Genomic DNA, 20,116 nt, shown 5'->3' on the forward strand with positions numbered 1-20,116 from the left:
GCAGACTGCCCAGTTCAACCTCCTCGCCCAGCGGTAAGCTCTGTTCATATCCTTCCCATTACAGATACCTTAAGTCAAACTACTGTACACCTGCTAACCTCCTGTGTTTGTGTCCCAGTTAAAGCCTTCATTGACTCTAGATCAGCGGGGAACTTCATATCCCCACAACTCATGGAAAAACTAAACATTCAGAGGCGTCGCTATCAGCAGGATATTAGTGTTCACACCATTCAGGGAAAATCGTTGGGCCGTGGCCGCATTCATCATTACACCCCTTCATTAACCCTTCATGTCGGATGTATACAGTTTGAAGAAATCTCCTTTATGGTGCTGGAGGAATCCACTGCAGAGCTCATCCCTGGATGCCTGTGGATGTCCAAACACCAACCTAACATCAACTGGTGAACTGGTGAAATTATTAGCTGGGGCGAGAGGTGTTTTCAATCCTTTTTAACACCCCTTAATAAGTCACCCTCTCCCTGTTCTTCATCATCTTCAAAGTCTAGTTCTGAACTCCCTATCTGTTTCACTACTGTCGAGAGCCCCCCTACTCAACATCAAGTGGAGATACCCAAGGAGTACAGGGCATTCCAGGATGTGTTTAGCAAGCAGTTGGCAACTAAACTACCACCTCATCAGCCATGGGACTGTGCTATTGACCTGCTACCTTGAGCCTCTCTACCCAAGGGTCGCATCTACCCTCTGTCCATCCCGGAACAGAAGGCCATGGAGGAGTATGTGGAGGAAGCTTTACAACAATTCATCGCCCATCAACCTCCCCTGCCGCTTCCAGTTTCTTCTTTGTGGTCAAGCAGGAGACCATGCATTGACTACAGACATCTTAACTTCCAAACATTTAAATTTAGTTACCCTCTTCCTCTGATCCCAGCCACTCTGGAACAACTGCGTAGAGCCCGCATCTTCTCCAAGCTGTATTTGCATAGTGCCTATAACCGACTCCAAATCCGTTGAGGTGACGAATGGAAGACGGCCTCCGTAACCCCCTCAGGCCACTACGTATACCAGGTCATGCCCTTCGGACTCTCGAACTCGCCTGCTGTCTTCCAATGCTACATGAACAAGGTTTTTTGTGAGTACCTTAACAGGTTCATTTTTGTCTACATAGACGTTTATTATTGTCTACGCTCTGCAGGGGAATTCTCCCAGACTCCATTCGTGTGCCGCCTTTTCCAAAAAACTGTCTCCAGCAGAGCGGAACTATGATATAGGTAATTGGGGAACTGCTCGCCATTAAACTCGCCCTCGAGGAATGCCCATGGTTCTGGCATTTTTTCTTGGATTCTCTTTGATCTAATGGGATTAACAGTGTCCAGCGTGCTAGAACAAACGTTGTTCAAGGTTTCTATTACAGATCCAGATCTTCATGGTTATCTGCTACATGTTTTATTTGGGACAGTTCTGGGAGAGTACTAATAAAGCTATCTTTAGTAGTGGAAATTATTGTTCTGCCTTATCGGTAGCATGGTGTGGACAAAGCGATTCTATCTAGAAGTACTGTGTACGAGACAAGGCAATGGTCTGAAACAACATCACTCTGGGGTGATATTTCTACATCATTAATAATGAGCCCAAGTAACAGAATTAAGTCTAATGTGCTTTTAGGGGTATGCGTATGCCCTGTCACAGTTTTTTCTAATACCGAGAGAATTAAGAACCTCCATAACGCTAGTCCTAATGTATCTTTTTGGTTATCAATCTGGATATTAAAGTCACCAATGATAAGAGCTTTCTCTACAGTGACTACTAGCTCAGACAGGAAATCTGCAAATTTATTTTAGAAAATCTTTGTGATGGGCTGGATATCTGTAGATAGTAGCTAGGATGAAAGAAAGATGTTCTTTGTTATGATTAGTTAGTTCCATATTTAGCCACATTATTTCAGATGAATTAATTAAGTTAAATTAAATTTTAGTTCAGATTTATGGATACTTGAATACTTCGAATATTTTATTGTAGATTGTAGCTACAAATAATAGTCCTGTGGGGTGGATTCATTTAACTAATGTAATCGTCTGTTTTAAGCCAGGTAAATGCTATTTTGTTCTTTTATTTTTATTTCTTTGAAATACCTTTTAGTTTTCCAGATCCAATTGATCTTGTTACATTAAAATAGAACGTGTTTTAATATTTTGTTGATCAAAAAATGCGATCCATGTTTATGTTCAGGCTCGGTTGATTGCTATACATGACTGAGAAAAAACATGAGGCCGGCACCATTAAATTAACTTAAGTCATAATTAAACATAAACTGGCCAATTTTAATGTTTGCTCTCTAATAAGCATTAGCTACAGGTATGTTTTAAATATGTTTAGTGGGATGCTGTTTCTTTATTTTCCACATAAAAGGGAAGGACTCACCCTGCAATGTGTTTTTTTTTTTGGGAAAGTGACATTGTTTCTTTTCTAATGTTCATAAGAATTTGGTGTTTTTCTTTGTCACAAACAGCAATAAAATATAAATATTTAACTTTTTGGGGTTCTATAATTTTATAAATGCAACAAGCTAAAGCATATGCATAATAGCATATGGATATTAGCATATGGATATTAAACGTATATGCCATGTAATTTTCAAATTAGGGATCAAATAAGTTTTGTGGCTCTCAGAAATTTTTTTCTTTAGTCAGACTGAGGTCAAAATGTTAAAGGTTGCAGACCCCTGCACTATATGTATATATACCAAAATTTGGAATCTGAGGGTCCAAAAAAATATGAACTGCCTTTAAAGTTATCCAAATGAAGTCCTTAGGCACACTGATACGTACACTTTGATATATTTACAGTAAAGTGTAAAAAAACAAGTTTAATCAACTTACAATTTAATACTAACAATTACAATTAATTTCAACTTTATTGACTAGTAAGCAGTTGCTATCCTGCATAGAGTAGCAGTCAGTTCTCTGCATCGCCATCTCTTGCACATGGTCAAACTCCATATGCATGCTTGCTCCCCTCTTTTCTCTCTCCTATATGAAACGGATGTTTCCAAGATCTTTGCTTCAAACCACCCGACTACCTGCCCGTTAGATCCCACACCCACCCATCTCCATTTCTCCATCGTTTTTGCCTGCTCTCACACACATGAGATCAACTCATCTCTTTCCACTGATATATACCCCACAGTTTTTAAAGAGGCCCGGTTAACCTCATTGCTGAAGAAACCCACACATAATCCAGCACTGTAAGGGAACTACAGACATGTATCTCTCCTTCTCTTCACTGCCAAGTCTCTTGAGCATGTGGTTTTTGACTCGCTCTCCTCCTTCACACAAAATAACCTCATGGACAGCAACCAGCCTAGTTTCATTAGCAGTCACTCCACCATAACTGCACTGCTCTCATTCATTGAAGCCCTAAGACAGGCAAAGGCAGCCTCCAAATCATCTGTACTGATCGTACTGGATCTATCTGCTGCTTTTGACACGGTCAATCAACACATCCACCTGTCAACCCTCAAGGCTACGGGTGTTTTTGGAACAGTGCTAATGTAGTTCAAGTCTTACTCTCAGGTAGGTAATTTAGAGTATCCTGGAGAGGTGATGTCTCTGAACCCCAACTGCGCAATACTGGGGTACCTCAAGGCACAGTGCTTGGACCACTGCTCTTTTCAATATACATGACATCCCTAGGTTCTGTCATTTGGAAAAATGGCGTTTCCTACCACTGCTATGTAGATGACACACAACTCCACTTGCTGTTCCATTCTGACAATCCTACAGTTTTTCCATGCATTTCAGCATGCCTGAAGGACATCTAACTCTGGATGAAGGATCATCATCTTCAGCTGAACCTTGCAAAGACAGAACTGCTTATCATATCGTCTGAACCTAAGATTTACTACAATCTTTCCACTTAACTAGGCTCTTTGACCATTACCGATTCCAGAACAGCCAGAAACCTGGGAGTGGTTATTAATGATCAGCTTGTTTATTTGGTTGGTAACTGGGTTATCATGCAATTGTGTACCGAAGTCACAATGTTCAGAGAGTTGTTTTAAACTGCTATGTACTGTGCAACAGTCTCCCCTTCCTGTTGATTTCGTTTGTGGAAACGAAAACGTTCCGCTATTATCAGGGCCTTTCGCGAATAATGTTCATTTAACATCGTTACAATCTCCTGATATGTTTTTTCTCCTGGTTTATCAAGTGAAGTAGAAGGCTGCACTGGCACCTTGTTCTCCCTCAGCGATATCATTTGCCTTTGTGAAGTGGTGAAACCATTCAATATATTTTGTCCAATGTTCGATGGCCTCGTCAAAAGCATCAATCCCCAGCTGTTGCTAGAGTCTTCTGACACACCCTGTACTCTTCATCTATTTCAGCAAGTAACGAACTTACACTCGTTTACATTAATCCTTTCCGTTAAGGGTTGGTTAAATGTCAATATTTCCACTCCTCGTCGCCAATTTTGTTGTATTTATCAGAATATCATTATATCCTGAGGAGCTATCGATAATAATACACGGAGACCAAGTACTCTTGACTTCTTTTACTGTTTTTTAAATGCTCAAGGGATACATGGCTACATAGCGCCATCTACAGCATAAAAAAATAATTGCCTCATAACCCAGTTACCAACACTAAATACATAACACAGCTTAGTTTCCCATAGCATGTTGCCAGCACCAGCCGCACTTGTAGATTCATCCTCTACTACATTAGGAAAATAAGACCTTTCCTTAATGATCATGCTATGCAGGTCCTAGTCCAGGTTTCAAATTCAAAGCTCTGCTCCTGGCGTTTAAAAACACCACTGGGTCAGCACCCCCTTACCTCACTCGCTTATACAGACTTATATACCCTCTATATCCCTGTGCTCTGCCACGAACGATGCTTGTGGTGCTATCCCATTAAGGGAAAAAATCACTACTGCTTACCTTCTCTGGATCTGTGCCAAGATCTGCTGATTCTGTAGTCGTCTTTAAGAATCGACTAAAAAACCATCTCTTCTGCCAACAACTCACTAATGTATTTTTCTATCTTTATATTCTTTGTCATTAAAAAAACTAATCCTTGGCTATGTACACTGTGCTACACTTGATGAGAGTTCTAGTGCACTTATGTGTTATTGTGTTGTTCTAATTGCTTCGATTGTTTTCCTCATTTGTAAGTCACTTTTGGACAATATCATCTGCTAAATGACTAAATGTAAAGTTTCCCCAACATTATTATTTGTTTTGTCATCAGCTATGGATAACAAGTACTGACTGTTCCATGTGATTAAGCAAGATCCAGTTTATTCTCATTCTACCACAACAAACTCTAAACCAGGGGTGGGCAACAGTTTTAGCCTGAGGGCCACAGTTACTTTGGCAAAGTAAGCGGAGGGCCACACTTGGGAAAATTGCAATTAAACATAGTTACATGATTATATGGTTAAAATTAATTCAATGCAAACAGGCTACTCTACAGTTACTTTGACTTTGTCAGCCTATTTCCAGGCCTGATATTTATTTTTGCTAGGCTTTTCTGACCTAGGCTACTCTAACATTATAACTGGATTTACTTTCAAGGATTCATTTCCTACCCTGCATATTGTTCAACTGTCATTCATACTACAGCGATATGCCCACGTGCAAACAATCATAACATACACACCAAACCAACACACAAGACATGAGAAGATAATTTATTATTATTATTTCTTTTCTTTTTTCTTTTATTTTGTATTAACCACCAGGCAGTGTTTCCCACAGGATTTTGAGAGACTGTGGCGGTGATGACGTCACACGCCAATAAGCATATATGTGACGTCATTGGGTTGTGTTTTACTCTTTGATCTGTCACATTATATTGCATTTTAACACAACCGAATGCTATTTTTACATATTATCTGATCTGTTGTCTATAAAACAGTGACTAAACAGGACCCAGTAATGACCCACGACCCAGTAACTCTATTTAATCCAACCAGCTCTTTCTTTAACTGCTGCTAAAAACACGACATTGTCTGAAAAAATCATCATACATTTACATTGAGCTGCACGCAATGAGAGAGAGAGAGAAGGGGAGGGAAGTGCGCTGAGCACTCGGTGCAATGAATTAAGATGTTTTAAATAGTAAAATGTAAATTGAAAACATGAAAAGACTATTTGTGGCAGCCAGTGTTGATTCGGTGGTGGCCCGCCACAGAGCAATTATTGTATGGGAAACACTGCAACCATGACAGTTTCATACAAATTGTGAGCGCATCGCGGGCCGTATATTGCCCATGTATGCTCTAAACTGATGTAAATTAATGTTAAAGAGACTAAGTTTTTGAGTTAATTTCCCTCATCCCACAGGTACTGTATGTTGCTGTACTTATCTCTTTATTGCTTATATACTTCAGTATGATTTGAGAGTATAAACAACATTTTCATTCAAATAAAAATTTATAATCATTTTGTTTTTTAGCATTTAACCTAACATTAGCCAACATATATTTGTCAATAGTACAACAAACATTTATCAGAAAGGTCTATGAAAGAAATGACGTCAGATTGCAACATAACACATTACTCACCAGTGAACCTTTAGGCTATTGATGAACAATCTGGAAATCGCAAATATGCTTGAGGCTGGTAACACAAGACAATGTATTGCTTAAAAATGAGAAGAAACACAACAAATATGAACAAATATGACTGACAATCACAGGTGAGAAGTTTTATACCTTTTCAGAATATATATCATTATTATTATTATTATTAATATATATATAATGAAAGTTGCTGATGAGCTCTTTCAGCTGCCAAAAGGACACAAGTAAATTTTTTATCAAGTTGGAGTTAATTTTTAGTTAATAGGAACTAAAATACTTTAGACTTAATAGAAGCTAAAACTTAATAAAGGTCAAAAGACTAAACATAACAGTTGATGTCAAAAGGGTGTAACTGCACTAACGCCCTTTTGGTATTGAGAAATATTTTGTGGGTAAAGCATGTGAACATTACATGTAAGACAGGCATAACAACCATGAGAAGAATACAGTTTTTAACTGCTGAAGATAGCTAGCATGTATAACATCCCCCTGTGGAAAAACCAGAAAGTCTAATGATTAGTGAAAACCTGTATTTGCATTTATTTAAATTATCTGTTTTGTTATTTGGTAAGAAATACTTATAGCCTATGTGCTTATATCTCTATACAGTAGGCCTATATGACAGGGGTCTTCAATTACTCTACTTCCAGGGCCAGATTAAAAAAATGTAAATATGATGCAGGCCAAACTAATTACCCCCTATTTTTACCTTTTCTTTTACCTATTATATGTATTATTATAGCACTAACTGTAATGCAGAGCTCTTAAACTTCTTTTGATTATAACAGTTTGGGGATGTTTCCCAGACAGGGATTAGCTTAAACCAGGACTGGGCCTTAGTTTAATTAGGAAATATAAATACAAACATGTTAAAACATTACTTGTGTGCATTTTGAAGCAAAACAAAGGGCACTGATGTATTTTAAGATATGTCAGTGCCAGTTGTTTTCAGTTTGGAGAGCTCTTAAATTAATTTTAGTCTAGGACTAGTCTAATCACTGTCCGGGAAACCGCCCCTTTAACTTTTACAAATTGTTACATTTTAATTATCTTCTCCAAATAACTAAAATTGCACTTATTGTTTTCTTTTTAAATATTTTAAATTATATTGACTAATTTGCCTTTCCATGGTACACTACTTTCGGACACGACTGTCGGAGTTCGCCCCCTAGTGGCAGTCGTAATGAAACTTCAATTTAATCATAGATTTGTGTCAACATTTGAGAGAAGCTCATTCCAGCGCAAGAGCCTTTAATCTTTAAATATATCTATGGTTAATAATTTACTTGTCAGTAATCCATCTCATCAAGTATCAAATGTTACTGATACAGTAAAAACATGTTTGCTATCACACAGAAGTCTGTCTGGCAATCTTACAGATATTCTCTGGGAACAAAGTGCCGTGCGAATGAAGCTTATGTTTAATGTTATACAAATAATTTCATAGGGTTCACTGTCTATGTCTGACCTTTTATTATGATATAAATTGAAAGGGATGTTTTGTTTTGGATATCAGGGCAGCAGCCTCAGATATATCACAGTTAAATCAACATCTGTATAGATAAAAGTATTTAACCTTTCATACAGTACAGTGGCTAGGGTTAGCCATCTTCATCGTTAGTCATATTGTTAAATGAAAGAAAGAATTTAAAGAATATAAAACAAGCATATTAGGTAACCTTTTCAGGATTCTACAAGGTAGATGTGTGTCTTTTACCAATGCAAATACTGTATGCACATACTCTAAAGTTTTAATAATAATAACATTTCATACACTCTAAGAAAGGATGTGTTCATTTTTTACACATTTTTTGTGTTATGATTTTAATACATTATGTGTCATTTTGTGTTGTTTTTATGTTAAAATCAAATAAGTTGTGTTAAAAAAGTAGCACAAAATGTGTTGTTTCAATAATAATACAGAGATGTATGGATTCTGGGACACTGCATTTAGTGTATTTTCCCTAAACTAACACTGCTGTGTTGTTTTTAACACAACATACCATTCTAAAAGTGTAAAAATCTAAGTTTGCTGTTAATGTCGAATTATAATTTAGGTTATTATACATAACAAGATTAAATAATTATTCATAAAACAGTTTAACACACATTTTAATTTTTTTTTATTAAAAGTTTTGCTTTGTGCCTTTCTTATACAAAATAAGAAAAAATGTAGTTTATTTAAATGTATAGTTTGTCAGAATCTATAACCCCATTCACACAGCACACAGAAAATTCCTATAAATTTGCCAATGTGCCTTCTATGTGAACGCAATATATATTTTCTGTAAAAGGGATCGAGTAACATTGCAGTAAAATTTTTGGAACCTGTGTGAACAAATGGAGGAGACAATGCCCTAAGGGGTGTGTTGTAGTAAAGGACGCCTGTGTCATCGAACAGCACACTCAAAAGAGAAATCACAGATAATGAGCAAACCTAAGATGCAGCCAACAAAATCCACCAAGTGCACAATTACAAATACAATAATGGGTAGCATTTAATAAAAAAAATCAATATTTGCATTTGTTTAAAGCAAAACATTTAATTGCTTAGCAATTTACTTACTTACCAATTTAATTTAATTACTTATTATTTTTTTTACACGGTTCAGCCATTCGTCCACACGAAAATGCAGTATCAGGGCAATGAAACTAAACATTTTTGAAAACCCCTGTCAGGGTGAGGATTTTAAGAAAACCGGGGTTTTTGCATTGCGACGTCACTTTCGTTAGGCTTTTGATTGGCCAAGGTGGCTTTAAGATTTGGGTTATATCGCCGCCTCCTGCTGGTGTGGCATGCTCTTGACAGTGCTTGATAACGTGTTTTTGCTTTTTCATGTGAACAGAGATTTCTTTTAACCAATGTGTGGATGGGATTTTTTTAAGGAAAAACTACAGTTATAAAAATACCTGTGTCCGTGTGGACTAGGCCTTAGTTGCCTCAAAATAGCAACTCGCCAACAATACGCCAAAACGTCAGTTGGGCGCAAAATTGCCGCAAATGTATTTGATATTTAATCAACGTGGCGCTGAACGTGAAAATTAAAACTGTGACGTGCTTAAACTAACAATAAACACTTGCAATCGCTCTTTGCACTGCATTGCGCCGGTTGGGGCCCCCTTGGGGGTGGTTTCCCGGACAAGGATTATAGACTAAAACAAATGTAAGAGCTGTCCAAACTGAAACAACTTTCACCGACACATCTCCAAACACACCAGTGCCCCCCGTTTGCCTCAAAAAAGCACACAAGTAATGTTTTTAGCAAGGCATGCTTATTTTCCAATTAAACCAAGGCCCAGTCCTGGCCCAAGCCCATTCCTGTATGGGAAACCATCCTTGATGTGTAAACTTTAGAGAGAGTTGCGCTGCTGTGTCTCAAACTATAATCGATTAATACACTGATGAATAGAGCACTAAACAGCAACTTAATTTTCACTTCATGTTTATACTGCATCTGCTTATTGAAGCGCCATTTGGAATTTGCGCCCCCCCCCCCTCTGTGTTTGCGAGTGCGTTTGAGTGCACTCAGTAGTGTATACACAGAGAGATGCGTTTCAAAAAGTAAGTGAACTTATTGGGCCCTATTTTAACGATCTAAGCGCATTGTCTAAAGCGCACAGCGCAACGTCTAAATGGGCGTGTCCGAATCCACTTTTGCTAATTTAACGACGGGAAAAATCCCGCATGGTCGAAAAGGTAGGTCCTATTGTAATGGGAGTATTTTGGGCGTAACGTGCAGTAAACCAATGAGAGTCACAGCTCTCATTCCCTTTAAAAGCAAGTTGCGCTGGCGCTATGTCTAATCCCTATTTAGATGACGGACTTTGTAAACTGAAAAACTAAGCGGAGGTAGAAGATCCCCAGTTTAAGATTAATGTTAAATAATTGTGTTGTTTTTCCCTTATATTGAAATTTTTATTTTTTTATTAAAACCTTTAAAACCCGTTTTCTTTTAGTCATGGAAGTAAAAAGCAGGCTTGTAATTGCTTTAAATGTATGGCTATCCAATATCATCAAAACATAATTTACAAGTATGTAAGAAAAGGTTTGTACTCTAAAAATACTTTATTTGTAACAAACAGGAGATAAAGAATTTACAAACGGCTCTCCGCACGTTTCAGCACTTTGGACAGCGTTTTTTTTAGCTAAGAGTTTTTTTAAGCATTACTTACAAATGTTTCTCATCTCGCCATATCCACAGGTACATCATATACAATAAATCCGTGAGGTAGCATTAAAAAAAAACAAAAGCAAAGCATTTATTTACTTATCAGGCTGCAGGTAAAGCAGCTCTTTGCGCCTTCTAACGTCTCATAATCAGTCCTCATTTATAAATATCTACAAGAGACTCAATAATAATCTCTTAAATTCAATCCTTTAATCTTTCATATTTAAAGGCATTTTTGTGCTGCTGCGCATTTATGTACTTTGTGATAAGCAAACCCGCGTTGTCCTCCCGTTTATAGGCGCATATTACTAATGCGCTCTTTAAATAACATAAAACATATTGCGCCATTGACTTTAGACTTTAGAGCAGGTTTTTGTTGGTCAATGGCGTAGTCTATTTTAGTTGCCTCAAAATAGCAACGCGCCAACAATGCACCTGAACACACCTTGTTTTTCAGACCAGAACGCCCATGGGCGCAAAGGGGGCGCAAATGCATTTGCTATTTAAACAACGCGGCGCTAAACATGAAAATTAGGGTGGAAACTAGCGAAAGACACTTAGGTCGCGCATTGCGCTGCATTGCGCCGGGTGTAAGATAGCCCATAATCTTTCTTTTTGTGACAGGACATATACAAACAAACTGATCTCAAAATACCACAGTATTCTTTTTCTACTAAAAAACATTTGTTGATGTCTAAAGTATATGTATAGATTAGAGGCAGAAACCAGTCCGTGCTTATCTTAAAGAGACAGTTACCTCAATTACTTAATGTGCAATTTGGTGCCTTTTATTAAATGTTTTTAATTTCTTTATTTGTTATTAGATTTTTCCACCCCTTTTTATTTGCTGATCCGAAAAATGATCCAATCCGTTTCTCAAAAACTGTAATGTGATCCGAACCGTGAGTTTTGTGATCCGGTACACCCTTTATTTGCAGACACATATTCCATGTATTTTCTGTAATCTACGTGTGAAAAGGGCTATGCGATATCTATTTGTTTTCAAGACAAAAAATTACATCAACAACAGAAATGCTAGTATACATATTTTATTGTAACCAATTATGTGCCAAGCTGCAGTTCTGCAACATGTTGCATATTGTGTTAATGTGTGTAACTTGTGCTAATAATAAGCCATTGTTTTTTATGTAATAATCTGCCCGATAAATGGCAGTTTAGTCAAAAGTGTTGCATAAATCTTTCTGGCAGCACTTGATGTTGATGTAGGAATTCTGCTTGACCATCTCACATTCTGACATGGCCATGCACTTCTGAAAATGTCCATCTGTTTCAAACAAATACAGACTTTGTATTGATACAAATGTAAACATTTGACACACATGACCTCATGTAAGACACAGTTAAGTGAAGTCAAAGGAACAAGTAACTTAAATGTATATTAATGTTCCTAAAAGCCTAACATGAACAGGTACTCACATGGTTTTCTGATGAACCTGGCAGCCGCACATCCGTTTTTCTCCGGTGGACAGGTAACTGTGGTGACCTCACAGGCTCCACCTGCTTTAGCTGGGGTACACTGATGGCATTCTAGGGCCCAGCCTTGAAACACACATTCATTCAATATTCGCACATCATCGTACATGTTAAACATTTCTAAATGTTTTAAAACATAATTATTTCCTTTTCAACTGTTTAAAGGTGCAGTCCGTAACTTTATTTAGTTTAAATTAACATAAATCAACTGTTGTTTAACTGCTTTTTCAGGTTTTAAACAGAGATGGCAATAAAGAGGCAGAGGTTATGGATTAAAGCTTTAAAGGGGTCATATTATGAGATTTTTTTTAAGATGTCAAATAAATCTTTGGTGTCCCGAGAATGTGTATGTGAAGTTTTAGCTCAAAATACCCCACAGATAATTTATTATAACATGTTAAATTTGCCACTTTGTGGGTGCGTGCAAAAATGTGCCGTTTTTGGGTGTGTCCTTTTAAATGCAAATGAGCTAATGAAATCATGGGTAGATACCCGTCTTGTCCCTGTGGATCTACACTGGTGTCCTCTTCAGTGTTGGGGGTAATGCATTACAAGTAACGTGCATTATGTAATATTATCACTTTTCTGAAGTAACAAGTAAAGTAATGCATTACTTTTTAAATGTACACATTAATATTTAAGTTACTTTTTCAAAAAAATTATGCAAGTTACTTTTTTTGTTTCATTAAATTGATTAAAATGAATTAAACTAAATGTAGTTACATTATGCACTTTTAAGTAATGCAAAAGTAACAAAAAATAACGTAGGCATTATTTACCATGAAAAGTAACTAACTAACGCAATTAGTTACTTTTTGGGAGTAAATTTATATTGTAATGCATTACTTTTAAAAGTAACTTTCCCCAACACTGGTCCTCATTGGTCCAGGAAAGATTTTGCACCACAGACCAGTAGGGAAGGTGTGTGTGGCCCCCGAAACGCCACTTCTGATGGCTTACCTGGTCAAAGGTCATTCACTGAGGCCCTTCTCTCTGGGAGGACACCACAACCCCTTTCATTTGGACTCTACCCCACCCACCAGTAGATACTTTAATCTCCTTTATAAACATTCATATTTATTTTGTTGAAATAACCACCCTGGCCCTGATGCCACACCAATCTTTGCTCACCCATATATATATTCAGAACTCAAAATGACAATCTTATCGCTTTCCTGTTGCTAATTCATCATCTGTACATTTCTGTGCACATACAGTTAAGCACAGCATAGGTTGGTTGCGTCATGAACTCTGTTTTATGACAGGAAATCAATGAGCAAACTCACTGCCTGACACAACCAGCCCAAGAAGAACAGCAAACACGATGAACTTCATCATTCTGTAAAACAAACAAAACAGAGTCAGCAGGACAAACATTTCATTAAGTAACAGAAATAGCAGAGATGTACGATATTCAATTTTTTCACCGATAGTGTACCGTACAAAAAAACATATATATAAAATAAAAATACATGTTATATGAATTTATTTTATATTGTTTTATGTATGGACCTCTGTTAATGTTTAGATATCCTGACAGGAAAACAACAATGAAAAAAATGTCCAATAACAACTCATAAACTAAATCCAAAAATAAAGCAGTCTTATGATAAATCTATTCAAAGCATAAAAGCTTTTTTAATGTCATAGGATTTCTGCCAGTGGATCAATAAAGCTTATCTCATATGAGATTCAGAGATCTGTGTGTGTATCTGATGTACAGTATAAACGCAGTAATAGATCAAGAAAAAAAACAATCTTGATGAATATATATATATATACATTTTTAATCCTTCCAGGCAGATTTTAAAAGATTAGTGTAACTTACCTTTGTACCGCTGCGACTGAGTAAAACTGAATGAGGCACTGTCTGCAAAACCCCACCTTTATAAGATAAATTTCTTATCACGCTCCCTCTTGCTCTCTCTTTGCAAACAGACCAAGCCTGGTCATACATACAGCATAAATGAGCCAATAGCCATAACCCAAGAACATTAAACAGTATTTCCCAACTTTATGTGTGTGTAAGTTAGCAGAACTTCTGCGTGCAGGGTTTTGTGAAGTTGTCTGCATTGGCTTCTGCTGGTGGTCAGAAATAATGCAAATGTCAACCTTATTAAAGTTTTTACCCAAAGTTTTTAACCATAATGATGTGTCAATTGTCAATATTTAAGGGTTTATATACCTATGCAAAGTCTTTGTTAAAGTTGCATTTATTATTTTTCATAGTTGAGTATAGTGCAAAATTCCATACCAGAGAAATGCAACATCCATAAGGCTGTTTCTTCCTCATAAATGCATACAAAAATGTACATAAATAAATATTAAGTGTTCTTTGAAGAGCCTTCTCAATTTGTTGGTATTATAGCCTTTTTTGGTCACATCCATATTGCATGCAGGTTTCACTCATTTAAAATAAAAATCGTATAAATCGACTGATATTTTTCTGATGTCTGGACTCTATCATCAGGGGTTTCTGAAAATAAAAACATATGGTTTAATATATTGGTTATAAATGCATTCTTCGAGAATTTATATTTCAAGTTTTGACTGCAAATGTCACATCCATAACGCTGCAATTGCTCATATGCGTTACTTTTCTCCCACATTGCGATTCCAACCAGGGCCAGCTTTAACCTGCGAGAGCTTTCAAATCTATTATACAGCGCTTCTGGTCAATCGTGTTATTCTGCGGTCAAGTATTTTCATGCGTATTTATGCATCTGGCAGATGCTTTTATCCAAAGCAACTTACATGCGAGCTTCACATTTTCTCAGTATATGTGTTCCCTGGAAATCAAACCCGTGACCTCTACTCTGCTAATGCAATGCTCTGCCAACTGAGTTAAAGGAACACCACCGTTTTCATACACTTGTATAACTGACTGTTGTCATGGGCAACCGATGACCTTAATATAAGTCATTTCTATAACAGCATGACAAATGTAAAAGGTAGGTGGATGGAAATATAGACAGGAACATAGGTAGATATGTAGGATGTAGATTTTACGCCTTGTAACCAAACTCATATATTGTACACCTCACCCGGTCCCCTTTTCCAATGTTTATATACTGTCTGCTCTGATCGGTGTCCATCTGCCTTGTTTTGACCGTCTGCCAACAGCTGTGCCCGCACCCAAACAGTGTGTTTGGTTCTGGACTGTAAATCTAAGCTCAAGCACAATGCATTCTCACCCTCCTGAACTCCAATATCAGCAGAGCCTCTGTAAGAGAAACTGTCAGTGATGCAAAAATACTAAGCTCTCCATTGTGAGGGATAACAACTTTTAGCGCATAGGGCATATATATCAGACAGTCCAAAATGTTTCTTCTGGTTGCCCTTGTTCTCATACAGTACCAGTGGATAGCGAAGCAATGTCACAGTATTCAGGGAAGGTGAGTAAGGCACTTTTATTGCATCGCCCACTAACATGCAAATCACTTGTGTGTTGATGCTCTATGTATACTTGCAAAGCTTCACTGGTCATTTATCCATTAAAATCTTTGAATTATATTGTACATTTAACAAAACATTTGCTGCAAAAGAGATACACAGATAAAGTTTTTGGCATGAAATTGTAAAACATATTTTGTTTTATTCTTTCGTTGTAATGCATACAGTGTGTATGAAACCAGAATTCACAACCCACTTTCATTCTGTGATGTCATCTATTTATGACTGAACAAGAAAAAGAGACCGGAAGTATTTCCTGATAATTTCCCTCTCATCCCAGATAGTGTTTTACGAGGGGAAATGTTTCACAGGCAGAAGGCTGGAAGTGTTTGGAGATTGTGATAACTTTGAGGACCGTGGCTTCATGAACAGGGCGAACTCTGTGCGTGTGGAGAGCGGGGCCTGGGTGTGTTTCGACCATCCGGATTTTAAGGGACAACAGTACATGCTAGAAAGAGGAGAGTATCCTAACTACCAATGTTGGAACGGCCACAATGATCACATGGGCTCCTGCAAGCCAATCAAAATGGTGAGGATGAAACAGGATGTTAAAAGTTGCTTGCATACGTTATACTGCACAAAATAGCCTACAGTAATGACTAAACTTTAAATAATTGATATTTTTGCTTTTTTAACCTTAACTGTCGCCGTCCCGTATACGGGACACCTGTATTTACTTTGATATTGTTGAGGTAAATGCTAATCTATCACTACAAACTATATATTGTTGGAAAGGTCTAAGCCTCTAGAATACATATTTCAGCAGTATTTTATAAAATAAATTATGTAGGGAGAGTAATTGATTCATTTATGAAGAGAGTGCGCCTCAAAACATTTATATACTGCTAAATGTCACTGTCTTGCCAGCGGGGCGCCTACGTTTACTTCAGTGTTTTCCATGTGAATTTTTATCCAATCATGACAAACTATATATCATTGGAAAGCTCTAAGAGTGTAGTCTTCATATATCCTCACCATTTTGGGAGAATTCTGACGTAGTGAGACTCAGTTTCTAAAATGTCACGGGCCAACATCTAGGCCCAATTTGATTTTACATATTTATAACACTAAACCCCTACTCTAAACATAAAAAATCTTGATAAACTATATATCACTGGAAAGCTCTCAGAATGTAGTTTTCATATTTCAAGTCATCTGATGATAGAAATAATGTAGTGACAGTTTTAAGTTTCATGACCCCACCCCCCATAGGAATGCATATTAATTTTATATATTCATAATTCTAATATCATATTATAAATCTTCAAAAATGTTGACAAACTATATATCATTGTAAAGCTCAAAGACTGTAGTTTTCATATTTCAAAACATTTTAGCAGTAATAATAATGCAGTGACAGTTATTTATTAATTTGCAGCAAGAGTATGCAGCAAACCGTTGACACCTACTGGCCTTTGTTGGTAAAACGACAAAAAAGCCACACAAACCTCATTTTTTGTGATTTTACCTTGAAAATTAGCATTTGAAAATTAGTTATAAAATGACTGAATCCAAAATTTGCCAAATTCTGTGACCTTCCGTCCATTCAATTTTTATGCTTGGATTCCGTGATTCCGTCCGCGTTTTCAGCATTGCGGAAATCATAGGGCCCTACAAATTTTAGGAAAATGACTGCAAAACATTATTAAAAATGAGAATCAACAAATATTAATAACAAATGCAATTGTAGTGAATGTATGCTTTATTAAATGCTTTATTATTTAATGTTTTGTCCATCATACACCTCATATTATAATGGTATAACGTAACCTGAGGGGGAATTAAAAGCCAAAATATACTGAGACATCACTTTTGACCACTACTATATTGTACAATGTAAATTAGTATGTAGTATGCAATGATAAATTATTTCCTGCATGTCACACGCACTATGCATAATGCATACTACTGGAAAGGTATAACTAGTATGGTATGTTTTTTTTAGAAAATGTCATTATATTTTTACTCTGTCTTTCTCAGCATGGAGAACATTACAGGATGGAGCTGTTTGAAGGTCAAAACTTCACTGGTCAGTGTGTCGAACTGTGTGAAGACTGTCCCTTCCTCCCGAGCACTGGATTTGGCAAGAACTGCATCAACTCCATTAAAGTCTATGGAGATGGCGCGTAAGTTTCACAAGGCATAATATAACAATAAAGGGTTTAGGGTGCTTTCACATCAGCACTTTTGTTGCGCACATGGGTTCATCAGTTCTTTTGGAAGACGTAAATGCCATTGCGACAACTTGACATAGATTGCCTTGTTGACAAGCTGGCTGATGTCCTGCAAGGGAATTCAAGGAAACAGGTGTACTGACAAATGTATAAATTGAATGAACTTGTAAGACGTTTGGATAAAGGTATCTAATATATATAAAAAAATTGTTTTTAAACTTTTAGGGGCAGTTTCCCAGACAGGGCTTAGATTAATCCAGAACTAGACCTTAGTTAAATAAGGACTTTAAAGTAGTTTATACTCAGATACCTTACAAGAAACAATGCATCTGAAGACAAAACAATGTCACTGATATATGTTATTTTTAAATTAAGGCAGCTCAAACATGCATTTTATTCTGGACAGGAAACCGCACCTCAGTTAAAGTATTTTACAATGGTACAAGTACATAGAGATAACAATTTAGTGTCCTCCATCTGTTGTATATTATATTTAATCTTAGTCATATTATTTTGTCATGGCAAATACTTGTTTTAACAGCTTGCTGCATAGTTGTTTAAAGGGATAGTTCACTTTAAAATGAGAATTCTGCCATAATTTTCTCATCCTCATGTTCTGATGAAAAAACAGGAGGATTTTTTGAGAAATGATGGTGGACGCGCGGCGGTGGGTGACCATTGACTTCCATAATAGGAAAAAAATATTTTGGAAGTATTGTGATATATCTGGGAAAATATTTTGATAAATGATGGTAAGCACACAATTGACGGTACCCAGTAAATTACATCATATTTTTTATTCCTACTATGGAAGTCTATGGTCACTTACTGCTGTGTGTTTACCATCATTTCTCAAAATATCTTCTTTGTGTTCATCAGAAAAACGAAATTCATACAGGTTTAAAACAACATGATGATGAGAAAATGATGAGAGAATTTTCATTTTAAAGTGAACTATCCCTTTAATAAAGATGTCTCTCTCTCTCTCTCTCTCTCTCTCTCTCTCTCTCTCTCTCTCTCTCTCTCTCTCTCTCTCTCTCTCTCTCTTTTTCTCTCTCTCTCTCTCTCTCTCTCTCTCTCTCTCTAGATGGGTCATGTATGAGGAGTCAAACTATCGTGGACGCATGTACATTGTGGAGAGAGGAAACTACGGCTCATTTTTGGAATGGCAAGCTGAAAATCCAAATATTCAGTCCATCCGCCGGGTGATCAACTATTTCTAAATGCCAATTAGATGAACAGCTTCACTTTTAATAACACAATAGCTCAAAACAATGTAGTATATTAACTATCTGAAATAGCTTAATATATTGATAAACATTCATTTGTATAAATTGGTTGCATGTAATATTTTTTACCCCTGTGAACATTTCAGTAATTTCAGATTTGGATTTTAAAATAAAGTGCAATTAGTACAAACTATTTTCTCAATTCTTGTCTGTTTTTGTATTTGTATTGAGGAGCTGAAATAAAAAAAGGATTGTGAAAAGGTGCTCTTGTAAATTATTTTACAATTTCAAAAATTTGGTTAATGTTGTTACTTTAGACAACCATAGGGCTCCTGTTTTATGCATTGTGCTACAAACCTCTCAAGACAGCTCATACCAACACAGTGGCCCTCATTTATCATTCTTGCGTAGAAACGGGCGTATATGTTGGCGTAAGATTATGCTTACACTCCTCTCAACGCCTGATTTATGAAACTGTGCGTACCATTGATATTCAGGTGTACGCAATATCTGCCCTTCATAAATGCCGCGGCCGAAAACGATCGTCATTAGAATAACAAGCCCATATAAATTCAAGTCTCCGCCTCCCCCACGCCCTCATTTTACGCCATTGACACACGAAAGACGGCAAAGAAGAGAAACCGGGGAAGTGAAAAGAAACAAAATTGTTTTATTTGGGAGTTTAAAGAGTGGGATTAAAGGCACATTAATAATTGGATGACAATTTGTAATATTCTTATTATTAGTTTTATTATTGATTGATATTTAGAAGAATAATTATTTATTATTATTATTATTATTATTATTTACTGTTGCTTACATCTAAATTCTATGTCTGATTAATGGTTCAGTTAAGTTTTGTTTTAAATACTATTTTAAAATGATGGAGTAACTTTTGTAGTGTGTTGTTCTGTATTTACATACAGTTGTTTGTTAGCTGTATCTTAGAGTTTGATACGGAGCTCCGGATATAATTCAAATTAACAATTTGTTTCCACGACATCCATATGTTTTACTAGGCTAATTCATAATTTGAAGTAATAATAATTGTAAT

General features: G+C 36.6%; 2 protein-coding genes across 3 annotated transcripts; one reads left to right on the plus strand and one right to left on the minus strand.

Annotated features, from left to right (window-relative positions):
- Window positions 1-6,564: 6,564 nt before the first annotated feature.
- On the plus strand, window positions 6,565-19,255 carry crygn1 (crystallin, gamma N1). 2 transcript variants are annotated; one of them, XM_055201438.2, is made up of 4 exons: window positions 6,565-6,659; window positions 15,940-16,188; window positions 17,640-17,785; window positions 18,921-19,255. In XM_055201438.2, the coding sequence occupies exons 2-4, from the start codon at window positions 16,024-16,026 to the stop codon at window positions 19,054-19,056; spliced, it is 447 nt and encodes a 148-aa protein (XP_055057413.1). In that variant the 5' UTR covers window positions 6,565-6,659; window positions 15,940-16,023; the 3' UTR covers window positions 19,057-19,255. The 2 variants fall into 2 exon arrangements, with proteins under 2 accessions (XP_055057413.1, XP_055057412.1); XM_055201437.2 differs by lacking the exon at window positions 6,565-6,659 and adding an exon at window positions 15,162-15,601.
- Window positions 11,746-14,140, minus strand: ly97.3 (lymphocyte antigen 97, tandem duplicate 3). The gene is made up of 4 exons (XM_055201439.2): window positions 14,035-14,140; window positions 13,493-13,545; window positions 12,150-12,272; window positions 11,746-11,997 (listed from the first exon to the last, which is right to left on the minus strand). The coding sequence occupies exons 2-4, from the start codon at window positions 13,542-13,544 to the stop codon at window positions 11,888-11,890; spliced, it is 285 nt and encodes a 94-aa protein (XP_055057414.2). The 5' UTR covers window position 13,545; window positions 14,035-14,140; the 3' UTR covers window positions 11,746-11,887.
- Window positions 19,256-20,116: the final 861 nt, after the last annotated feature.

Source organism: Misgurnus anguillicaudatus, chromosome 2 (genome assembly GCF_027580225.2).
Source record: "Misgurnus anguillicaudatus chromosome 2, ASM2758022v2, whole genome shotgun sequence".
NCBI classification, from domain to species: Eukaryota; Metazoa; Chordata; class Actinopteri; order Cypriniformes; family Cobitidae; genus Misgurnus; species Misgurnus anguillicaudatus.